This window comes from Schistocerca piceifrons, chromosome 7 (genome assembly GCF_021461385.2).
Source record: "Schistocerca piceifrons isolate TAMUIC-IGC-003096 chromosome 7, iqSchPice1.1, whole genome shotgun sequence".
Classification (NCBI taxonomy): domain Eukaryota; kingdom Metazoa; phylum Arthropoda; class Insecta; order Orthoptera; family Acrididae; genus Schistocerca; species Schistocerca piceifrons.
The window spans coordinates 318,727,867-318,753,792 of record NC_060144.1 but is presented as its reverse complement, the minus strand read 5'-3'; the positions used below and the strand labels follow the sequence as shown (position 1 = coordinate 318,753,792).

At 44.4% G+C, this 25,926-nt stretch overlaps 1 protein-coding gene across 1 annotated transcript in view; it reads right to left on the bottom strand.

The window, feature by feature from the left end:
* The window catches only part of LOC124805314, a 231,105-nt gene that overhangs the window by 25,658 nt on the left and 179,521 nt on the right, over positions 1-25,926 (bottom strand). The window contains exons 4-5 of the mRNA XM_047265829.1: positions 16,110-16,356; positions 13,547-13,747 (exon numbers count right to left, since the gene is read on the bottom strand). Of these exons, the coding sequence (XP_047121785.1) occupies positions 13,547-13,747; positions 16,110-16,356 (448 nt within the window). The remainder of the gene's footprint in view (positions 1-13,546; positions 13,748-16,109; positions 16,357-25,926) is intronic.

Here is a 25,926-nt window from a genome sequence, read left to right as displayed (position 1 = left end):
TCGACTCTTATAACTGCCATCTGGTTTCTGTACAAATTGTAAATAGCCTTTCGCTCCCTGTATTTTACCCCTGCCACCTTTAGAATTTGAAAGAGAGTATTCCAGTCAACATTGTCAAAAGCTTTCTCTAAGTCTACAAATGCTAGAAACGTAGGTTTGCCTTTCCTTAATCTTTCTTCTAAGATAAGTCGTAAGGTCAGTATTGCCTCACGTGTTCCAGTGTTTCTACGGAATCCAAACTGATCTTCCCCGAGGTTGGCTTCTACTAGTTTTTCCATTCGTCTGTAAAGAATTCGTGTTAGTATTTTGCAGCTGTGACTTATTAAGCTGATAGTTCGGTAATTTTCACATCTGTCAACACCTGCTTTCTTTGGGATTGGAATTATTATATTCTTCTTGAAGTCTGAGGGTATTTCGCCTGTTTCATACATCTTGCTCACCAGCTGGTAGAGTTTTGTCAGGACTGGCTCTCCCACGGCCGTCAGTAGTTCCAATGGAATATTGTCTACTCCAGGGGCCTTGTTTCGACTCAGGTCTTTCAGTGCTTTGTCAAACTCTTCACGCAGTATCGTATCTCCCATTTCATCTTCATCTACATCCTCTTCCATTTCCATAATATTGTCCTCAAGTACATCGCCCTTGTATAGACCCTCTATATACTCCTTCCACCTTTCTGCTTTCCCTTCTTTGCTTAGAACTGGGTTTCCATCCGAGCTCTTGATATTCATACAAGTGGTTCTCTTATCTCCAAAGGTCTCTTTAATTTTCCTGTAGGCAGTATCTATCTTACCCCTAGTGAGATAGGCCTCTACATCCTTACATTTGTCCTCTAGCCATCCCTGCTTAGCCATTTTGCACTTCCTGTCGATCTCATTTTTGAGACGTTTGTATTCCTTTTTGCCTGTTTCACTTACTGCATTTTTATATTTTCTCCTTTCATCAATTAAATTCAATATTTCTTCTGTTACCCAAGGATTTCTACTAGCCCTCGTCTTTTTACCTACTTGATCCTCTGCTGCCTTCACTACTTCATCCCTCAAAGCTACCCATTCTTCTTCTACTGTATTTATTTCCCCCATTCCTGTCAATTGCTCCCTTATGCTCTCCCTGAATCTCTGTACAACCTCTGGTTCTTTTAGTTTATCCAGGTCCCATCTCCTTAAATTCCCACCTTTTTGCAGTTTCTTCAGTTTTAATCTACAGGTCATAACCAATATATTGTGGTCAGAGTCCACATCTGCCCCTGGAAATGTCTTACAATTTAAAACCTGGTTCCTAAATCTCTGTCTTACCATTATATAATCTATCTGATACCTTCTAGTATCTCCAGGGTTCTTCCATGTATACAACCTTCTTTCATGATTCTTAAACCAAGTGTTAGTTATGATTATGTTGTGCTCTGTGCAAAATTCTACCAGGCGGCTTCCTCTTTCATTTCTGTCCCCCAATCCATATTCACCCACTATGTTTCCTTCTCTCCCTTTTCCTACACTCGAATTCCAGTCACCCATGACTATTAAATTTTCGTCTCCCTTCACAATCTGAATAATTTCTTTTATTTCATCATACATTTCTTCAATTTCTTCGTCATCTGCAGAGCTAGTTGGCATATAAACTTGTACTACTGTAGTAGGTGTGGGCTTCGTATCTATCTTGGCCACAATAATGCGTTCACTATGCTGTTTGTAGTAGCTTACCCGCATTCCTATTTTCCTATTCATTATTAAACCTACTCCTGCATTACCCCTATTTGATTTTGTGTTTATAACCCTGTAGTCACCTGACCAGAAGTCTTGTTCCTCCTGCCACCGAACTTCTCTAATTCCCACTATATCTAACTTCAACCTATCCATTTCCCTTTTTAAATTTTCTAACCTACCTGCCCGATTAAGGGATCTGACATTCCACGCTCCGATCCGTAGAACGCCAGTTTTCTTTCTCCTGATAACGACATCCTCTTGAGTAGTCCCCGCCCGGAGATCCGAATGGGGGACTATTTTACCTCCGGAATATTTTACCCAAGAGGACGCCATCATCATGTAATCATACAGTAAAGCTGCATGCCCTCGGGAAAAATTACGGCTGTAGTTTCCCCTTGCTTTCAGCCGTTCGCAGTACCAGCACAGCAAGGCCGTTTTGGTTATTGTTACAAGGCCAGATCAGTCAATCATCCAGACTGTTGCCCTTGCAACTACTGAAAATGCTGCTGCCCCTCTTCAGGAACCACACGTTTGTCTGGCCTCTCAACAGATACCCCTCCGTTGTGGTTGCACCTACGGTACGGCTATCTGTATCGCTGAGGCACGCAAGCCTCCCCACCAACGGCAAGGTCCATAGTTCATGGGGGGGGGCAATACACATTATGAGTTTAAATTACAATTTATTTTGTTGAGTTCCATACACATTGCGAAATGTAATTTTATTCCTGTATTTCTATATTAAGGGGAATCCCACAAGCAGGGTCAAGATGCTGAAGACTTAGACACTACAAATGCTTTTAGAAGGAAGAGCGTCTTTTTCCACGAATGTATTGTAGTAGGAATATAATGGAAACTCTGAGCCACTCTCCACAGCGTCTATGTCTGCGTCATGAGGGTTCTGACTCGTCGTTTAAGTTTGTGTTATGAGGGTCTGCAGTCGTCGTTTAGGTTTGCATTATGCAAGTAAACACTCGTCGTCTAAGCCTGCATTATGAGGGTCCGAGCTACATGTGTGGACTCTCATGACGCAAACGTAGACGCCGCGAAAAACGGCTCAGAGCCGCCATTGTATTCCCAGTACTATAGTTTTTAGACGAACTGGACACGAAACAAGTGATTCGATTTTGTTAAAACGTGTTTTGGCAATTTAGAATGATTTTGCCAACTTCGAATGAATTCACAGAACCAGTAAAATACATCCTGGAAAAGTAGTTAAATATTTGTATAACTGGTGTCATACTTGGCTGAAACATGCTAAAGTTAAAGAATCTAGACTTCCAAAATCTTAATTTGGTTCTCATTGCAGTACAGTGGTTATCAGGGGCGTAGATAATTTATTCTTCTGGGGAGGGGACCAATGACCAATCTTCTTTTTGGAGGGGGGGGGGGGGGTGGAGGTTCACTTCTTTAGTACAAATGTTCATGGGCTCCCCGTTATCTACGCCCCTGGTGGTTATCTGTAGCTTTTAGTGTACAAAGGAGCTCCATTGTCAGTGACTGTTCTGCTTGCTACACAAACCTGTTTGAGATGTGATCTGATGGTGGTTCGAATTGAGAACATCTAGTATTGATAGATTGAGAAGTCTCGAAGAAATCCTTTTATATTTGACAACTAGCTGAAAACCCGGCGTTGTCTGGGCATTTATTTATTCCATACTCTCGTTGTCCATCTTCCCTCCCCTATTTTCTCTCTAACTATTTATTCCTCTCTCACTATCTCTCTGTTCACCTATCCCCTCATCCCCATCCCTTGACCCATCTGCCCCCACCCTCTATCCTTCTCCTCGTCCTCTCTCTGTTGGACTTCTCCACCTCAGTTCATCTCCTCTTCACCTATCTATGAAAACTCATATATATCTGTCAACTTTTGCGGTGATCAGTGAAGCAGTGTCAAAGTTTATTGCTAGATAGCATTTATTGTAAAACTTTTTGATTCGCAGCATTGATAGTTTTGTTTTCTGGTGCGCAAACAAATGATGTTGAAGGTGTCCCGACAGGGGACTATGCGACATACAATTGGCCATGTGAGAAACATGATTTTTAAGATTGATGCCACAAACATATAACGACTGCCCTTGCGATTTATCTATCGACATGACAAATGCAAGCTGCACTGGAAATTATAACCGTTTAAAGTCGAATGGCATGTCGGTCGGAATCATAGTGATACGTGGAATCAAACTGTCTTCACCTTTGTACTTTCCTTTTAAAATTGTGGCTTCGATTACGTTGTTCTTTAATTTCTTCACCGCAAGCCGGGTGCCATTACAAAGACGAGGCTGGTTTACCTTTCGCAACATAATGATTGCCGATCCGACTTAATTGCAGATTGGGAGGCGGTAATCCGGGCAAATCCAGCGAATTTAAAAATTCCGTAGGATAGTTGACTACATCATCTTGGTTAGTAACGGAATAAACCGACTTGTATGTCATCAATTCGCCAGGTATCGTATTTTGAATCTGAAAATTCATTTCGTTAACATCAAGGTTTTTTTACAGCAAATATAACACATTCGCTCAACCAAAAATGGTTTGCAACTGTTAAATGACATTTGCTGTGCGTGAATTGTGAAACACGATGACTGTGAATGTGTCAGGCATCTCTCAAATTTCAAAAAGATCATAGACATTTCGTTTAAAAAATTGTATGTATACACACACACATACACACACACGCATACGAGGTGCGGCTAGAAAAAAACCGGACTGATGCTGGAAAAAACATTTATTTACAATTATTTACAATTTCATGTTATCTCCTTCAATGTACTCTCCTCTTCGGGGTCTACACCGCTCCATACGAATTTTCCACTATTCATAACAATGCTGCAGATCATTTTCGGTAAGTCCATACATTACTTCCGTCGCTTTTTCTTTTACTGCTTCAACAGTCTCAAATCTACTTCCTTTCAAATCTGACTTGACTTTAGGGAAAAGAAAAAAGTCACAGGGGGCCAAATCAGGTGAGTAGGGTGGATGATCTAAGATGGGAATGTTGTGTTTTGCCAAAAACGTCTTCACTGACAACGCACTGTGAGCTGGGGCATTGTCTTGGTGAAGGATCCATGACTTTTTTCTCCACAAATCGTTCCGTTTTCTCCGTACTCGCTCACGTAGGGTAGCCAGGACGCTAATGTAGTAATGCTGATTCACTGTTTGTCCCTCTGGTACCCAATCAATGTGCACAATCCCTTTGATGTCAAAAAAAAACAATCATCATTGCCGTGAATTTCGATTTTGACATTCGTGCTTTTTTTTGTCGTGGAGAACCAGGAGTTTTCCAATGCATCGATTGGCGTTTAGTTTCGGGATCGTAAGTAAAAAACCACGATTCATCGCAAGTAATAACATTTTGTAAGAAGGTGGGATCACTTTCAATGTTTTCCAGGATGCCAGAACAAATCATTCTTCGGCGTTCCTTCTGTTCAATTGTGAGACACTTTGGAACCATTTTTGAACACATTTTGTTCATGTTGAAACTTTCATGAAGAATCTGCCTAACACTTTCCTTGCCAACTCCTGTTAACTCAGACACTGCTCTGATTGTTAAACGGTGATCTTGTCGAACAAGTTTACCGATTTTTTCAATGTTTGCATCAGTTTTTGCTGACAATGGTCTGCCAGTGCGAGTGTCATCACTGGTGTCTTCGCGGCCATCTTTAAATCGTTTAAACCACTCAGACACTTGTGTTCGCGATAAACAATCATCGCCGTACACTTGTTGTAACATTAGAAACGTTTCACTTGTAGATTTTCCTAGTTTGAAACAAAATTTGATGTTAACACGCTGTTCTTTCTGTACACTCAACATTTTCCGACGCACAGACAAAACGTCAACTACTTAAAACAGACGCCACGGGCAGACTGAGTGCAGGAGGCAGATGAAACTCGAGCAGTAGGCGGAGCGAGAGTCACGGGACAGGCCACGCGACTTTCAGCCTTATTGCATTCGTTTTATTGTTTCACCAGTACTAGTCCGGTTTTTTTCTAGCCACACCTCGTATATGTACACATGGAAATATTCACAATAAAACTGTAAGTTGGTGTAGAAGTCTGTAAGTAAAGTACCCTCCGCCATGCACCATTCAGAATTTTAAGCAGACGGCGCCCTTCATCCTGCTTTGAATATCAAGTGAGGCAAATTTCATCAAGTTCGGAATAAAAACGTACAATTTGTCGAATTCCGTTAGGTAAAGTAACCTCCGCCATGCACCCTACGAAATTTTATGTAGACTGTGACCTTCCTCTTGGTTTCAAAGCGTAGTGTGCAAAATTTCATCAAGACTGTATGCAATACTACACACGGACATACGGAGCTTTCAGTTTCTCTCAAATTTTCCAATTTTTCGGTCGATTTTCAAAAAATTTTATTTCATAAAAACCTTGTCCTGAGAATTGCGAACACAGCAAAAAAAAAAAAAAAATTGCCGAATTGGTCCAGCCGTTCTCGAGTTTCACGCTTATCAACACATTTGGCAATTCATTTTTATTTATACAGGGTGTTACAAAAAGGTACGGCCAAACTTTCAGGAAACATTCCTCACACACAAATAAAGAAAAGATGTTATGTGGACATGTGTCCGGAAACGCTTAGTTTCCATGTTAGAGCTCATTTTAGTTTCGTCAGTATGTACCGTACTTCCTCGATTCACCACCAGTTGGCCCAATTGAAGGAAGGTAATGTTGACTTCGATGCTTGTGTTGACATGCGACTCATTGCTCTACAAGCACATCAGTACGTAGCATCAACAGGATAGTGTTCATCACGAACGTGGTTTTGCAGTCAGTGCAATGTTTACAAATGCGGGGTTGGGAGATGCCCGTTTGATGTAGGAATTATCACGGGGCAATAGCCGTGGCGCGGTACGTTTGTATAGAGACAGATTTCCAGAACGAAAGTGCCCCGACAGGAAGACGTTCGAAGGAATTGATCGGCGTCTCAGGGAGCACGGAACATTCCAGCCTATGACTCGCGACTGGGGAAGACCTAGAACGACGAGGACACCTGCATTGGACGAGGCAATTCTTCGTGCAGTTGACGATAACCCTAATGTCAGCGTCAGAGAAGTTGCTGCTGTACAAGGTAACGTTGACCACGTCACTGTATGGAGAGTGCTACAGGAGAACCAGTTGTTTCCGTACCATGTACAGCGTGTGCAGGCACTATCAAATGGCCCTGAGCACTATGGGACTTAACAGCTATGGTCATCAGTCCCCTAGAACTTAGAACTACTTAAACCTAACTAACCTAAGGACATCACACAACACCCAGTCATCACGAGGCAGAGAAAATCCCTGACCCCGCCGGGAATCGAACCCGGGAACGCGGGCGTGGGAAGCGAGATCGCTACCGCACGACGACGAGCTGCGGACGCAGGCATTATCAGCAGCTGATTGGCCTCCACGGGTACACTTTTGCGAATCGTTCATCCAACAATGTGTCAATCCTCATTTCAGTGCAAATGTTCTCTTTACGGATGAGGCTTCATTCCAACGTGATCAAATTGTAAATTTTCACAATCAACATGAGTGGGCTGACGAGAATCCGCACGCAATTGTGCAATCACGTCATCAACACATATTTTCTGTGAACGTTTGGGCAGGCATTGTTGGCGATGTCTTGATTGGGCCCCATGTTCTTCCACCTTCGCTCAATGGAGCACGTTATCATGATTTCATACGGGACACACTACCTGTGCTGCTAGCTGCTAGAACATGTGCCTTTACAAATACCACACAACATGTGGTTCATGCACGATGGAGCTCCTGCACATTTCAGTCAAAGTGTTCGTACGCTTCTCAACAACAGATTCGGTGACCGATGGATTGGTAGAGGCGGACCAATTCCATGGCCTCCACGCTCTCCTGACCTCAACCCTCTTGACTTTCATTTATGGGGGCATTTGAAAGCTCTTGTCTACGCAACCCCGGTACCAAATGTAGAGACTCTTCGTGCTCGTTTTGTGGACGGCTGTGATACAATACGCCATTCTCCAGGGCTGCATCAGCGCATCAGGGATTCCATGCGACGGAGGGTGGATGCATGTATCCTCGCTAACGGAGGACATTTTGAACATTTCCTGTAACAAAGTGTTTGAAGTCACGCTGGTACGTTCTGTTGCTGTGTGTTTCCATTCCATGATTAATTTGATTTGAAGAGAAGTGCCGGACTCGGTGGCCGTGCGGTTCTAGGCGCTGCAGTCTGGAACCGCGGGACTGCAACATTCGCAGGTTCGAGTCCTGCCTCGGGCATGGATGTGTGTGATGTCCTTAGGTTAGTTAGGTTTAAGTTGTTCTAAGTTCTAGGGGACTGATGACCTAAGATGTTAAGTCCCATATTGCTCAGAGCCATTTGAACCATTTGAAGAGAAGTAATAAAATGAGCTCTAACATGGAAAGTAAGCGTTTCCGGACACACGTCCGCATAATATATTTTCTTTCCTTGTGTGTGAGGAATGTTTCCTGAAAGTTTGGCCGTACCTTTTTGTAACACCCTGTATAGATAATAAGCCCGAAATATACACGTAAAGGAAGAATGTACAAATAAAACCCAATATTTTTTGACCTGAAATATATAATGTTGGGGTTTGTCTTTTGGTGCTCAGGTAAAATAAAAACTTTTAATTAATGTTCATGACGCACGCAGTTTAAACGGCTGCGTAGCGCAGCTCAGCAGTAATATGGGCAGGCAAGCAAATTTCCGCAGCCTGCCCCGGTTGGGTTCTGCTTGGCTTGGCTGGGAGTGAAGCAGCCTGCCCGTTCTGTTGACAACGGGCGGCGGCCTGCCCGCCTGGTTGGTTCAAATGGCTCTGAGCACTATGGGACTTAACATCTAAGGTCATCAGTCCCCTAGAACTTAGAACTACTTAAACCTAACTAACCTAAGGACATCACACAACACCCAGCCATCACGAGGCAGAGAAAATCCCGGACCCCGCCGGGAATCGAACCCGGGAACCCGGGCGTGGGAAGCGAGAACGCTACCGCACGACCACGAGATGTGGGCGCCCGCCTGGTCACCGGGCAAGCATGGGCGGGTTAAAAGCAGAACATGTACACCACTAGCTGGAAGCCATTAAAAGAAAGGCGTTTTTCGTTGCGACGGAATCTTCTCGTAAAATTCCAATCACCAACTTTCTCCTCCGAATGCGAAAAATATTTTGTTGACACCGAGCTACATGTGGCGGAACGATCACCACGATAAAAGAATTGAAATCAGAGCTCGTACGGAAAGATATAGGTGTACATTCTTTCCGAGCGCTATACGAGATTGGAATAATAGAGAATTGTGAAGGTGGTTCGATGAACCCTCTGCTAGGCACTTAAATATGATTTGCAGAATATCCATGTAGTAGTAGATTCCTGTAACCACTGCTGCCAACAATCATGTATCGCAGAAAGAACATCCAGCTTCTGGTAGCCATGTTACACGGCCTCGTTCAAACTCAGTGAGGTGTTGATAATTGCATCCTGTCGCCTTAAAGGCATTCTTGACTAACATCAAATCACCACGTCCACTCTCAAAGGTAACTAGCGCTCACGACCGTTACAGCGTGTATTCAAAGCAAACCTATTTGCATCCAAATAGTGGCGCTACTAACGCCACTCTTATGCGACTGGTGCGAAATTTGAATAGACATCGTATTTCAGATGTAGAAACACGCCTACCAATTTTCGTTTATGTAGCACATTTCACTCATGGTGCTGCCATTTTTTTCCGTCAGTGTAAAATCGAATTAGAGAACATAATACGATGATTATCACGTCACAGGCTTTAGCATGTATGACGAGCTCCTGAAAAAACTCCCTAAATTGAAAGTCAAAAGCAATATTAAAAACTTACTGGACTATGTGCCAAAAAAAGAGAAAGCAATATAATTTTCAAAGGAAATCATATGCTGCAGTTCAGTTTAATCAAGCAGCGTGTAATGGCGAAGTTGGGTGAAACGCGAGAATGCGGTTCTTCCGCGTTTTACAAACATTTCCGACACTGGGTATTGGACGTAGACAGATATATCGGGTGCAGAGACTTCACGGCGCCACTGGGTTTATTACTAATCTGAAAAGAAAATTAGGATAACGTGACGTCGTATAACTACGCTCCAAGCACGAGATGTTACGGACGACGACGAAGAGATGACTCAAAGAGGTCAAATATTCGTTGCTGAAGTCAATGCGCATATCACGACAGAAAACATCCAAATGGGTTTTATATGTACCTGTGATCAGAATCCGTTAATTTATGGTATCTCTTCCTAAAGAATGCTATGCATGAAAGGGGAGAGTAACACTGTCTCGACGTTGCAATCAGTTAACAGTGCAAGAGGCAGCTACACGATCGCTGTTGCGATATTAATGGAGGACGATTGGCAAAGAAACTCTAGACAAAAAACTTTAGGAAAACCATAAAAAAGTCCAGTAAGCAAGGGCTCTAAAGCGCATACCTTAAGAGGTATGAGCCCCTGTCCATCTTTGATACTACGAAACTGATCTCTTCTACTGAAAGCTGCCAAATAACAAACTAACGAACAGACGCATACACTGATGAGCCAAAACATTATGACCACCTGCTTAATAGCTTTTGTGTCCATCTTCGGAACGAAATACACTGCTGATTCTGCATATCGGGGATTCGATAGATTGCTGCTGGTCTTGTAGAGATATGTGCCATCAAATGTCTTTCCATAAGTAATAGGCCCCTGATTTGCGTACGCACTGAAGGCGCCCAATGGAGATCCAGATGGGTTCAGTAGGATTTACATAAGGCGAATTTGGTAGCCGAGACGCCAACGTGAAATCACTATAATGCTCCTCAAACCACTGTAGCACGGTTGTGGCTCCGAGACACGGACAATTATACTGCTGAAAGGTAACATCGCCGACGGGGAAGACATCAAGCATGAAGGGATGCAGCTGGTTTACAGCTGTCGGCGTGTCTTCGTTTATTACCACAGGTCCCATGCAAGCGCAGGTGAACGTCTCCCATAGCATAATACTGCTTCCAACAGCCTGCGTCCGTGGCGCGCTGCACTATTCGAGCCACCGTTCACCTCGATGACGGCGTTTGTGAAGACGACCTGTAAGCGTATTGTCATATCGCTGGCTTCGTTGTGGAGTATCTTTGCGGGCAACCGCGTCTGCGGAGTCGAGCGCGGGACGAAGAAATGTTATGTTGCGTTGTGGGTAGCTCTGCATGTGAGAGACATTGTTAGTACGGAAGTTGAAGTGTTGCTACAAGTGCTATTACAGTAAAATAATGAAATATGGAAGTGATTCAGAGGAAAGTGTGTCAAGATGTAATTAAAAATGAACAGTGCCGCCGATAAGGCATTTGTGCATCCTCTCGTCGCGTGTCGCACAGCATCAATCATCCGCGCCCTGTTCGGTCTCGCAGAATAAAATGATGTGAGTAAGCAGAAATTAGTTACCATAAAAGAGTGCAGTCAAGTGCCAGTGTCTTGTAGCGAGCTTGAGAACGTGCGTTCGGTCATCGCGTTCCGCATCAAGAGTCAACCGCGCCGCGACGGTTACGCGCACGCTCGTACAAGTGAGAACTGAGATCTGAAAAATTAACTTTACGAGCAGTGCCATGTCATTACTAGTGTCAAGGAGGACTGGTACAAAATATCTGTGTATGCGTGACGAGCGTAAGAACTTAACGTGCGCTCATTCGGCTTTCGCATCATCAACAATAATCCGCGCCATGTTCGGTTAGGCGTACGCTCGTCCTAGTGATTTTTGTGGACAGATAATAATCCATTAATTGGGATAAACACTTATGAATTAGTATGTAAACAGTGCAACATGCGAGTTTCTTTCAGCATGGGAACACGTAGGGATGATCTGCTGCGGAGCTCCATATTCAACCATTTACTACGAACGGTGTGCTCCGAAACACTTGTGCGTGCACCAGCATTGTGCTCTTTCGGCAGAGATGCCACAGATACCATCTATCCTACTCTACAGAGCAGACAAGCCTCCGAGCCCCACGTTCTGTGAAGAGTCGTGGACGTCCAACCATTTAGCGCCTAGTGGTAGCTTCACTGTACTTCTACCTCCTTCCGTAGATGCTCAGGACTGTAGCACGTAAACCCCGACCAGCTTCGCCGTTTTTGAAATACACGCTCACGTTGTTGGTTCAAATGGCTCTGAGCACTATGGGACTTAACTTCTGAGGTCATCAGTCCCCTAGAACTTAGAACTACTTAAACCTAACTAACCTAAGGACATCACACGCACCCATGCCCGAGGCAGGATTCGAACCTGCGACCGTAGCGGTCGCGCGGTTCCAGACTGTAGCGCCTGGAACCGCTCGGCCACCCCGGCCGGCACGTTGTTGGTGTGGTCTTCAGTCCTGAGACTGGTTTGATACAGCTCTCCATGCTACTCTATTCTGTGCAAGCTTCTTCATCTCCCAGTACTTACTGCAACCTACATCCTTCTGAATCTGCTTAGTGTATTCATCTCTTGGTCTCCTCCACGATTTTTACCCTCCACGCTGCCCTCCAATGCTGAATTTGTGATCCCTTGATTCCTCAGAACATGTCCTACCAACCGGTCCCTTCTTCTTGTCAAGTTGTGCCACAAACTCCTCTTTTCCCCAATTCTATTCAATACCTCCTCATTATTTATGTGATCTACCCATCTAATCTTCAGCATTCTTCTGTAGCACCACATTTCGAAAGCTTCTATTCTCTTCTTGTCCAAACTATTTATCGTCCATGTTTCACTTCCATACATGGCTACACTCCATACAAATACTTTCAGAAACGGCTTCCTGACACTTAAACCTATACACGATGTTAACAAATTTCTCTTCTTCAGAAGCGCTTTTCTTGCCATTTTCAGTCTACATTTATATCCTCTCTACTTCGACCATCATCAGTTATTTTACTCCCCAAATAGCAAAACTCCTTTACTACTTTAAGTGTCTCATTTCCTAATCTGATTCTTTCACCATCACCCTACTTAATTCAACTACATTCCATTATCCTCGTTTTGCTTTTGTTGATGTTCATCTTATATCCTCCTTTCAAGACACTGTCCATTCCGTTCAACTGCTCTTCCAAGTCCTTTGCTGTCTCTGACAGAATTACAATGTCATCGGCGAACCACAAAGTTTTTATTTCTTCTCCATGGATTTTAATACCCACTCCGAACTTTTCTTTTGTTTCCTTTACTGCTTGCTCAATATACAGATCGAATAACATCGGGGAGAGACTACAACCCTGTCTCACTCCCTTCCCAACCACTGCGTCCCTTTCGTGTCCCTCGACTCTTATAACTGCCATCTGGTTTCTGTACAAATTGTAAATAGCCTTTCGCTCCCTGTATTTTACCCCTGCCACCTTTAGAATTTGAAAAAGAGTATTCCAGTAAACATTGTCAAAAGCTTTCTCTAAGTCTAAAAAGCTAGAAACGTAGATTTGCCTTTCCTTAATCTTTCTTTTAAGATAAGTACACGCTCACAGGGTCTCCGTAATAATAATCTTCCCTTTGTCAAAGTCGCTTATCTCAATGGATTTCCTCATTTGCAAACCATATCTTCGCTAGGATGGTCCCCCTGTACGTGTCTGCTCCGCTTTCATACTTTTGTTACCGCGTCACGTTCCTGCGTCGTCACCAGGCGGCATCCTACGTCGCAATGGGCAGTGGTCATAATGTTTTGGCTCATCAGAGTACGTCACACGTATTTCCGTGGAGAGGGAGAGATAACGTACGGATCATAACCTATTAGCTGACAACACTGTACACAGAAGTTCGTAGTCAATAAAGTTGCAAAAGGAAGAATAACAGAGGAAGAAGGACGGCGGCCAGAAGGCAAAGAGTATGAGGAACAGACTCACCAGCTGGCAGCGGCGGCGGACACTGTTGAGATCGCCGGAGCACAGGTTGAAGCGATCCTCGATGCCCAGAAGGTAGCCTAGGCCGCGCCACATGTGCGCGAAGCCCTCCAGGTCTTGTTCGCTCGCATCTGGTGCACCTAGCCGGTCCGGATGCAGCAGCATCAGGCCCACGAAGCCAAACTGAGTCAGCGCCATCTCCGTCTGGAACAAACGCCGGGGCGACTCGGGTCATTCCGAGTGCTATACTGCACATATGCACTTTTCTGTAATAGCTTCTTCCTTAGAAAGAGCGGTTAGTAAATCTTTCATGAGCATTAATAAACGCTCAATTGCTAATTCTTTGTCACTGAATCTTGAAAAGTCACACTCTATACAGTTCGGAAGTTTTGAGAGGTTTGGAAAATTTGGAAATTTTTGGTAAGGTCTTATGGGACCAAACTGCTGAGGTCATAGGTCCCTAAGCTTACGCATTACTTAATCTAACTTAAACTAACTTACGCTATGGACAACACACACACACACACACACACACACACACACACACACACACACACACACACACACACACACACCCATGCCCGAGGGAGGACTCTATTCTACGACGGGGGGAGCCGCGCGGACCGTGACAAGGCGCCCGAGACCGCTCGGTTACCCCGTGCGGCTTTACGAGGTTTCCACCCAGCAAGCAGAGTGAGCCGCGTAAGACATAACACCCGTTTTATTTCTTGAACGGCTCCAGATATCGAAACGAAGTTTTTGTAAATGATAGCACGCAAAGGGGCTTGTACGTTTGCTATGCGATAAAAAGTTTTAACTCTTGTAATGATCGAGACATCGAAGCTAGTATGATTTTTTTTATATAAAATGATGTACTTTTCTTTACGGCATCAGAAAGCGCTTGAAAAGACGAGTGCGGGGATATAACGCTTGTTAATTCTGAAGTGGAAAAACTTCGCGAGAAATATTCTAAAATGGAAAGTAAGTCGGCCGGAAGCGGCTATTGAGTTGTAAACACGCTCATGCCAGGCTACGTCATAGTATCAAGCCTTTCGGCTGTTTACTGGTCTTTCCCTTATTGTTGCTTTAAAATTTCTTATCTGCAGATATGTGTGCCGTTTACTTCCAATTGCAAGGTGAAAGTGTTTTTGTACCAATTTCAGTATCAGTTACTGGGAACTCAATCCCATTTCCATGTAATGCTCCAAAATTATTCATTTTGCATCCCAAAAGAAAGTGTGCGTAATTTTTCTAGTCGATGATGGGTGAAAAAATTTTTCGGATTTGGCGAAGATCTATTGCCATTATTCCTTGCTCAATGTTTATGTTTCAAGTTAGTGACAGTGCACCCCTGCTTCTGACCTGTAACAATTCCATCCAGAAATCCATTGCCTTCGGTCTGGAACCGATGCAAAAGTTACTGATGATCATAGACCCTACAATCGTTCAATTCAGCAGTCATCTCACGTGGCACCCATTTTGCGCCACTTTACTGAATCGCGGCACGTCATGGATAATATTGCGCGTTGAACCAAAACTAGTATTCATAACTGTGGCTGTTTCGTTTAGTGTATTGCGTCTGTTTTCCTTCATAAACTGTTCCACTACAGCAATAATTTTGCTCGCCACTAACAAGGAGACTGCGCCTACTCGTCATCGCCGATTTCGTCCAAATTTATGCGGTATTAGTCAATACCAGTTTCGATTATTAATCATCATCCAGGATGTAGGGAACAATAGATTAGTTAAAAGCATCCCATATTCCTTTGAAGCTAAACAGTATCGAAATTGTACAAACACCTGACATAATTTGGCTTGGAATACTGACAGTCATATCTCGGTCAAATAGAGAAGACATGCGACTGTGAGTATTCTAAAACAAATTATGTCAGGTGTTTGTACAATTTCACTGGATGATTTAGATATTGGTTCAAACAGCTCTGAGCACTATGGGACTTAACATCTGAGGTCATCAGTCCCCTAGAACTTAGAACTACTTAAACCTAACTAACCAATGGACATCACACACATCCATGCCCCAGGCAGGATTCGAACCTGCGACCGTAGCGGTCGCGCGGTTCCAGACTGAAGCGCCTAGAACCGCTCGGCCACAGCGGCCGGCGATTTCGATATTGTTTAGCTGCAAGGGAATATGGGGTGCTTTTAACTAATCTATTGTACCCTGCATCCTGGATGATGATTAATAATCGAAACTGATATTGACTAATGAGACAAATGAACAGCTGATGGGTAAAATGCATTTTCTAAAATACTTCTTTTTCTTTACAGTGTTGAAACTACCTGGTGCATTAAAACTGTATGCTGGACTGGGACACGAATTTGGGACCTTTGCCTTTCGCGGGCAAGTGCGCTATCGACTGTGCTGTTCAAGCACGATTCACGACCTGCCCTCATAGCTTAACTTACGGCAGTACATCTTGTCCTAACTTCCAAATTTCACCACCACCACCACCACCACCACCACCACCACCGTGTTGTGAGGGCCTCTCTCTTGCCTTTCTACTAGGCGTGTGATGTGCTAGAGATTGCGGACGCACTAGCTCACCTGGTTGACGTCGACGCCGGCCCTCAGACAGGGGCAGCCGCCCCCACCGCCCCCGGCGCCGCCCCCCAGCATGCCGGCAGTGGTGAGCGGCGCCCACAGCGGGCCGGCCACGTGGCTGCGACGCTCGCGCTCCGGCGCCGGCGTCGCCCCCAGGCGTCGCTGCACCGCCTCGTGCATGGCGCGCACAGTCCCCACTTGCCGCCGAGCCTCGCCGCCGCCCCCGCCGCCCCATACATCGCCCTCGAACCTGCAAAGCGCGTAGTCCTTTTACATCTACTACATCTACATCCATACTCCGCAAGCCACCTGACGGTGTGTGGCGGAGGGTACTTTGAGTACCTCTATCGGTTCTCCCTTCTATTCCAGTCTCGTATTGTTCGTGGAAAGACGGATTGTCGGTATGCTTCTGTGTGGGCTCTAATCTCTCTGATTTTATCCTCATGATCTCTTCGTGAGATATACGTAGAAGGGAGCAATATACTGCTTGACTCTTCGGTGAAGGTATGTTCTCGAAACTTTAACAAAAGCCCGTACCGAGCTACTGAGCGTCTCTTCTTCAGAGTCTTCCACTGGAGTTTATCTATCATCTCCGTAACGCTTTCGCGATTACTAAATGATCCTGTAACGAAGTGCGCTGCTCTCCGTTGGATCTTCTCTATCTCTTCTGTCAACCCTATCTGGTACGGATCCCACACTGCTGAGTAGTATTCAAGCAGTGGGCGAACAAGCGTACTGTAACCTACTTCCTTTGTTTTCGGATTGCATTTCCTTAGGATTCTTCCAATGAATCTCAGTCTGGCATCTGCTTTACAAACGATCAACTTTATATGATCATTCCATTTTAAATCACTCCTAATGCGTACTCCCAGATAATTTATGGAATTAACTGCTTCCAGGTGCAGACCTGCTATTTTCTAGCTAAATGTAAGGGATCTATCTTTCTGTGTATTCGCAGCACATTACACTTGTCTACATTGAGATTCAATTGTCATTCCCTGCACCATGCGTCAATTCGCTACAGATCCTCCTGCATTTCAGTACAATTTTCCATTGTTACAACCTCTCGATACACCACAACATCATCTGCAAAAAGCCTCAGTGAACTTCCGACCTTATCCACAAGGTCACTTATGTATATTGTGAATAGTAACGGTCCTACGACACTCCCCTGCGGCACACCTGAAATCACTCTTACTTTGGAAGACTTCTCTCCATTGAGAATGACAAACTGCGTTCTGTTATCTAGGAACTCTTCAATCCAATCACACAATTGGTCTGGTAGTCCATATTCTCTTACTTTGTTCATTAAACGACGGTGGGGAACTGTATCCAACGCCTTGCGGAACTCAAGAAACATGGCATCTACCTGTGAACCCGTGTCTATGGCCCTCTGAGTCTCGTGGACGAATAGCGCGAGCTGGGTTTTACACGACCGTCTTTTTCGAAACCCATGCAGATTCCTACAGAGTAGATTTCTAGTCTCCAGAAAAGTCATTATACTCGAACATATTACGTGTTCCAAAATTCTACAACTGATCGACGTTAGAGATATAGGTCTATTGTTCTGCACATCTGTTCGACGTCCCTTCTTGAAAACGGGGATGACCTGTGCCCTTTTCCAATCCTTTGGAACGCTACGATCTTCTAGAGACCTACGGTACACCGCTGCAAGAAGGGGGGCAAGTTCCTTGCCTAATGCGACTAAATACACTGACGGAAAAAAAATCACAGCACCAAGGAGGAGTTTTGCGACATAAACGAAAGTTGGTAGGTGTGTTTCTACAGCTGAAGGAAGATCACTGTTCAAGTTTCGCGTCAATCGCATAAGAGTGGTGCTATTAGCGCCACTAGTGGATGCAAATCAGGTTTGCTTTTAATACGCGCTGTTACGGTCGTGAGCGTTAGTTGCCTTTTGCGATTGGACTTTATGAGTTGTGTTAGTCAAGATGTCTTTGTGGCGATAAAGACGCCATTATCAACACCTCACTGAGTATGTACGAGGTCGTGTAATAGGGCTGCGATACTGCAGAAAGACTCGGCAGGGACGTAGCCACCGTACATAATTGCTGTCAGTGGTGGTCACGAGATTGTACTGTCGCAAGAAGACCGGGCTCCAGATGGCCACATGACACTACCGAGGGGGAAGGCCATCGTGTTCAGCGCATGGCCCTGGAGCATTGTGCTGCATCTACAGCAGGGAATTGAGCAGCAGTTGACACCACAGTGACACAACGAACTGTTACAAATCGGCTACCTCAGGGATAGTTTCGAGCTAGAGGCTCTGTAGCGTGTATTGCACCGACCCCAAACCGCAGCCATTTTCGACTTCTGTGGTGTCAAGGCAGAGCACACTGGAGTGCCCAGTGGAGATCTGTTGTGTTTTCTGATGAATGCTGATTCTGCCTCGGTGCCAGTGATGGCCGTGTGTTGGTTAGGAGGAGGCCAGTTGAGGGCCTGCAACCAGCCTGTCTATGTACTAGACACACAGGACCTATATCTGGAGATATGGTCTAGGATGCGATTTCGTATGACAGCAGGAGCACTCTCGTGGTTATGTGACGCACCTTGACTGCAAGTTTGTATGTCAATCTGGTGATTCGACCTGTTGAGCTGCCATTCATGAACAGCATTCCAGTTGGTATTTTCCAACAGGATAATTCTAGCCCACTGCCGCTGTTGTAACCCAACATGCTCTACAGAGTGTCGACATGTTGCCTCAGCCTGCTCAATCACCAGATCTGTATTCAAATGGAGCACATATGGGACTTCATCGGACGACAACACCACAGCCATCCACAAACAGCATTAATCGTCCCTATATTGAGCGAGCCAGTGCAACAGGCATGGAACTTCATCCTACAATCTGACATCCAGCAACTTTCAAACACAATGCTTGCACGTCTGCATGCTTGTATTCAACATTCTGGCACCTACGCCTGTTATTAATGTATCTGCATATGATATTTACTATGGCTAATCTCACTCTTACAGTAACCTGTGATCTCGCAATGTCAATCACTTAAATATGTAACCTAGACAAATGTATTCTCGAAACTGCCTTACTCTACATTAATTACTCCTTAATGCTGCGATTTTTTGCGTCACTTTAGTTGTAATGTCAAAAATGTAATGCGAGTAGTAGTTAGCAATACTACTGTTTGTGAAAATTGGAACACCAAGAGGGAGGCATGTGATTAAAATGAAATTTATTTCACAAACAGGTCTAAGATATAGACAAATGATAGAATTACAGTAGTTATAATTAAAGTGCAACTATTCGCAAAGGGTCCAGTTTGGGCTGTAGTTATCGTATTGCAGCGAAACTAGATATATTCTAATGCGTTAATGCGAAACCGATATGCGGTAGGAAAAATTAGTTCCAATTTTTGCCACCAGGCGTCAATTTGGCGCTTTGAATGTGCAGAATACGCATAGAAATGTGTCCATATGTAATGGATTAGGAACGGGACGTGAGCAGAAAAGGCCAAACAAGTGAGAAAGTCATAATGTTGATTTTGTTGTTAACCGCCTCTTACACAGTTTGTTCAATTTTAGCACCGGAGACATCGACGAGATGCTGCATCCGTAAAACAAGGTGATTAACAGTTGCTCGCAGCAGTTCTGGTGGGACATCAGCAACGAGTTACTGGCCTTCAGATCAAGCAGAGACCAAACGTGTCCCTGGTAAATGCATTGCTTTAGATAGACTCCACAGCCAAAACTCACATGGATTCCGATCAAGTGATCTTGCAGACCATGAATTTGGAAAACAAATGGAGGTAACACATTCGTGGCAGGTTGTATTAAGCAGATATTTCACAGGGTGACCGACGTGAGGCGTTGCGTCATTATGCTTGAAAGCTGAGGTTGCCTCACAGTTCCGCTCTTCCATATCAGGAATCACGTGCTGTACAAGGATGGCTCGATAACTGGCAGACTATACGGTACATGTGATAAGCCATCTGGGTGTATTTACTTCAAAGAAGAACGGACTGAGAATAAACACCGGCCGCTGTGGCCGAGTGGTTCTAGGCGCTTCAGTCATAGTTTAATAGTACCACAAATTCGCAGTTCTGTGTTTCACTGCACCCTGTAGTGTAAACTGTGCCTCGTCCCTCCGTAGAATATTGCCCAGCCTCATGTCATCAACTTCGATCCGTGCCAGAAACCGAAGGACAATTTAAAATGTTGTTTCGGTTCGTGAGGTTTCAGTTGCTGCACCATCTCGATTTTGTCGGGGTACCAGTGTAAAACAGACCGCAAAACCTTCCATACTGTTGACCATGAAACGGACGTTTCTCGTGGCACTGCTCGAGCACTAGCACTACAAAGGGCACATGCTACATGGTCACTTACAGCAACAGCAGCCCCGCCAATAACTTCCACCGTAATACAATGCCTTCCTCTTCCAGATGCTACACCAAACTCATCTGTGTTTCGAATTTCATTGTCATCTTCTTTAAATAATTTAATGACATCGGGCCTCTCCTCCGACCTCCAGTCGGCAATACTCTGTCATTGCAGAACTGTAATTGCTGCCGTTCATACACTCCTGGAAATGGAAAAAAGAACACATTGACACCGGTGTGTCAGACCCACCATACTTGCTCCGGACACTGCGAGAGGGCTGTACAAGCAATGATCACACGCACGGCACAGCGGACACACCAGGAACCGCGGTGTTGGCCGTCGAATGGCGCTAGCTGCGCAGCATTTGTGCACCGCCGCCGTCAGTGTCAGCCAGTTTGCCGTGGCATACGGAGCTCCATCGCAGTCTTTAACACTGGTAGCATGCCGCGACAGCGTGGACGTGAACCGTATGTGCAGTTGACGGACTTTGAGCGAGGGCGTATAGTGGGCATGCGGGAGGCCGGGTGGACGTACCGCCGAATTGCTCAACACGTGGGGCGTGAGGTCTCCACAGTACATCGATGTTGTCGCCAGTGGTCGGCGGAAGGTGCACGTGCCCGTCGACCTGGGACCGGACTGCAGCGACGCACGGATGCACGCCAAGACCGTAGGATCCTACGCAGTGCCGTAGGGGTCCGCACCGCCACTTCCCAGCAAATTAGGGACACTGTTGCTCCTGGGGTATCGGCGAGGACCATTCGCAACCGTCTCCATGAAGCTGGGCTATGGTCCCGCACACCGTTAGGCCGTCTTCCGCTCACGCCCCAACATCGTGCAGCCCGCCTCCAGTGGTGTCGCGACAGGCGTGAATGGAGGGACGAATGGAGACGTGTCGTCTTCAGCGATGAGAGTCACTTCTGCCTTGGTGCCAATGATGGTCGTATGCGTGTTTGGCGCCGTGCAGGTGAGCGCCACAATCAGGACTGCATACGACCGAGGCACACAGGGCCAACACCCGGCATCATGGTGTGCGGAGCGATCTCCTACACTGGCCGTACACCACTGGTGATCGTCGAGGGGACACTGAATAGTGCACGGTACATCCAAACCGTCATCGAACCCATCGTTCTACCATTCCTAGACCGGCAAGGGAACTTGCTGTTCCAACAGGACAATGCACGTCCGCATGTATCCCGTGCCACCCAACGTGCTCTAGAAGGTGTAAGTCAACTACCCTGGCCAGCAAGATCTCCGGATCTGTCCCCCATTGAGCATGTTTGGGACTGGATGAAGCGTCGTCTCACGCGGTCTGCACGTCCAGCACGAACGCTGGTCCAACTGAGGCGCCAGGTGGAAATGGCATGGCAAGCCGTTCCACAGGACTACATCCAGCATCTCTACGATCGTCTCCATGGGAGAATAGCAGCCTGCATTGCTGCGAAAGGTGGATATACACTGTACTAGTGCCGACATTGTGCATGCTCTGTTGCCTGTGTCTATGTGCCTGTGGTTCTGTCAGTGTGATCATGTGATGTATCTGACCCCAGGAATGTGTCAATAAAGTTTCCCCTTCCTGGGACAATGAATTCACGGTGTTCTTATTTCAATTTCCAGGAGTGTATAAAAAAGTTTCTCTAGCAGCGCACGGTCTTTCTTCTCGATAGCCATACTACTAATTCTGCAAGGTTCGCAGGAGAGCTTCTCTAAAGTTTGGAAGGTAGGAGACGAGGTACAGGCAGAAGTCTAGCTGTGAGGACGGGGCGTGAGTCGTGCTTGGGTAGCTCAGATGGTAGAGCACTTGCCCGCGAAAGGCAAAGGTCCCTAGTTCAGTCTCGGTCCGGCACACAGTTTTAATCTGCCAGGAAGTTTCATATCAGCGCACACTCCGCTGCAGAGTGAAAATCTCATTCTGTAAACATCCCTTAGGCTGTGGCTAAGACATGTCTCCGCAATATCCTTTCTCTCAGGAGTCCCAGTTCTGCAAGGTTCGCAGAAGAGCTTCCGTAAGTTTGAAAGGTGGGAGACGAGGTACTGGCAGAAGTAAAACTGTGAGGACGTGGCGTGAGTCGTGCTTGGGTAGCTCAGTTGGTAGAGCACTTGCCCGTAAAACGCAAAGGTCCCGAGTTCGAGTCTCGGTCCGGCACACAGTTTTAATCTGCCAGTAAGTTTCATATCAGCGCACACTCCGCTGCAGAGTGAAAATCTCATTCTGGAGCCATACTACTCAATCGTGTTACGGCTCCGCAACAAAATGCAGACAAAAACCACAGATCCACTTCACAGCAGTCACTTCAAGCCAAATCAGTGTGCCACTGAAGCCAAACCTAAATATGCTACTCTCCCATACATAGGCCCACTTTCATACCAAATAGCAAACTTATTTAAAAAGAAGAAAAATATCACAATCAGCTTTTCCACAAATAAATTACAACAACAAGTAATCCATGATGTAAATACCTCCAAGAGTCCCTACCGTAAATCAGGAATATACAAACTCAAATGTGATACATGCCCAAAATTCTACATTGGACAGACAGGCAGCAGTTTCGAAATTAGATACAAACAACAAATTGATGCTCTAAGACTCGCTAACTTGAACAAATCAGCGTTTGCAGCCCATTTTGCTGAAGAAAACCATTCAGTGGGAAACATTGAGGGTAACTTAAAAATTTTGCATCTAGCAGAAAAAGGAGCCACTATGAATATATTAGAAGAATTAGAAATACACACACACAAAAACAGCACCCCAGACTATATCCTTAACGAACAAACAGAGCTAGCTAATACCCCTTTCCTGAAAAATTTCCATAAATTACTTTCCAGCCTCCAAAGCAAATAATATTAGTACACCTATCTGCAGATGAAGTAGCAAATTTATATGCTATATAATTCTCATGATGATAAATGTAATTAAATTACATACTATTTTACCTATACAGTTCCAAATATATATAAAAACTTTATAATTAATTTAGCAATATCAACTCAAGAATTCAATGTCACTGTACTAATGTAAAAGGCATTACGGTTGTGTAAATGAATATAAGATCCTTTCCAAACATAGAATATCATCATCAAATGTTACGATATATCATAGCATCTGTGATACTCATATGTTTGTAAGCTCTTTGTATGTATCAAAACATGTGGTGCGTGGTAGAAATCATCTCAGTGACAAATCTAAAGTGTTCAGTGAGAACTATTTACGCGTGCAACAACAAGGATGCAGTGGGAATTCATTTACATCTGTTGGACGAATGTTATGAAAACAAACACTCGAAACCGACGTTTCACGTAAGTCACATGCAACGAAAATCTGTAACGCAACCATCTGTGTGTGGCGTGTTTATAACTATGTAGTATTTATATTTTAGGACAGTTAATCTGTAAAAAACACACCACATGTCATAAAGAAAGCGTGTAAACCGTCTGAGGATGAATCACAACGATTCGAAACCGGTAACGGTATCCTTTGAATAAAGGAACTGAAAGTAAATTTGTGGCTGGTTGCTGTCCTAACACCATCAACATTTGGTAATTTATTTTTCAAATCGAGATATTTCTAACGAAATGTAACAAGTTTGCAGGTTTCTTTGCATGCTATTGTAATTCAATGGTTAAGTAAAAAAATGATAATCAAACCTACTTGAATTTGTTTATTTTTGTCCCATTTGTAAGGGTTTAAAGTTAGCTTCCCCATCTTGCCCCACCTTCCCCTATATATGTGAAATGGCCCTGTATCTGAAATGTTAATTAGTCATTCTCCAGAATAATGAATTAGGAACCCAGTGACTACCAAATTACACAAGAATGACAATTACATCGATTATTCAGATAAAGTTATTCATAACACATCTGACAAACAATGAGAATATTATTGTAATAAAACGCTGGTGCATCTGACCCTGGGCTTTGGCTTTTCCGAGCACCTGCCGGTAAAAATGCTTTCTTTAGAGCACGTTAGTTCCCTTCCCTGTGTGTTCTACCATTTAACACACAAAAAAGGCATCGCTCTCTGTCTCCGTTTCTCCGTGTGAGCAATAAGGTGGGTCATCGTCAGCACAATTCAGGTTCTCCGTCAACCTCTAGTTTATTTATGTAAGCCAGTCCCTGTGATTTTTATGGTCTATAAACATTTGGTTTTCGTAAAGTCAAACGTCCCACGGTACCTCACCCTTACGAATGCCAAAAACTATGGGTCCCATTCTATTTTCGAGATGTTTATCTGTGGTGTCCAGTGTTTTCTGAAGAAAAAATCAACTTTCATTGGTGGCCTGCGAGCCTCTCTCCCAGCATGTCCTCCTGTGAAACGACTCCAAGGATGGGCAGCCTACTTTACTCCTCTGGCAGCCTGGGTGCTGCTGCACTGTCCCAAATCTACTTTCAATGTCCTCTAATTTTACAAGGCATGCAAATACGAATAAAAGAGCTAATGGAGAGTAATGTTACATTAGTCAGTTACCGAGTATCACTACTACTGTTATGTATCATATGCCTTGATGTCAAATAAATATACCGATCTAATGGGTCCTTCATTATAATATTACATACGTTACGGGACTGTTTCCAAAAAGTGGGTGCATAACGTTTTATCCATTTCACTATTAATTGAAATGTAGTTTGTGTACAGGCATTTACATATTTGCAGGTCTAGTTTGATATGGAGCGGATAGGCTCTGGCCTTATTGTAGGAACTAATCCAGCATTTGCTCGAAATAATTTAAGGAAACCATGGAAAACCTAAACCAGAGTGGCTAGATGCAGTTTAAAGTCTTCATCCTGCCCAAAACAAAGCCTGTTTCATCTACACCTACATCTGTACTCTGGAACCGCATTAAGATGTATTGCGGAGGGTTTGCTGTTTAAAATAGCGCAAACAATTTCGGTTCATTCTTAGTGTGCGATACTGTCTTTCTCATACATTCTTGCAAAGAGGTTATTTCATATGAAAAAACTTAGTGCTACTTGTCCATTCACTTCTCAACACCAGTTACTGTTCACACTATATACATCTCATTCCATAATGAAAAAATCGGAGCCTCCCTGTTCATTGTTTCCTGAACATCAATCATTGCATATGTTACACACGCGCTCTCGGCTGGTAAAGGGACCGTGACGAGGCTCATATGCTGTTCTGATTTTGTACACGAGATCTTTCGGTTTGGTTGCTAAAAAATGATGTCAGCATCCCTCCATGAGTGAGGTGTTAAGCTGAGAGGGAGGACAAGCTGTTAATGTTTCCATTTCAGAGTGTTACTGTAAGGCCTTCGAAAAAATAAAAACAACAGCAAAGTGCGGAAGTGTGTCGTGAAATGAGAGAGGTGTTTTATTATTAATTATTCGTGTTAGATTTTTTTTTACCAAACCTGTTGTCCGTGTTACCTAAGAACTTGTTCACTGTATAGACAGAATTCTTTTACAGGTATTATTTAACATCCTTTTTAAATATCTTTGTTTGGGAACATCA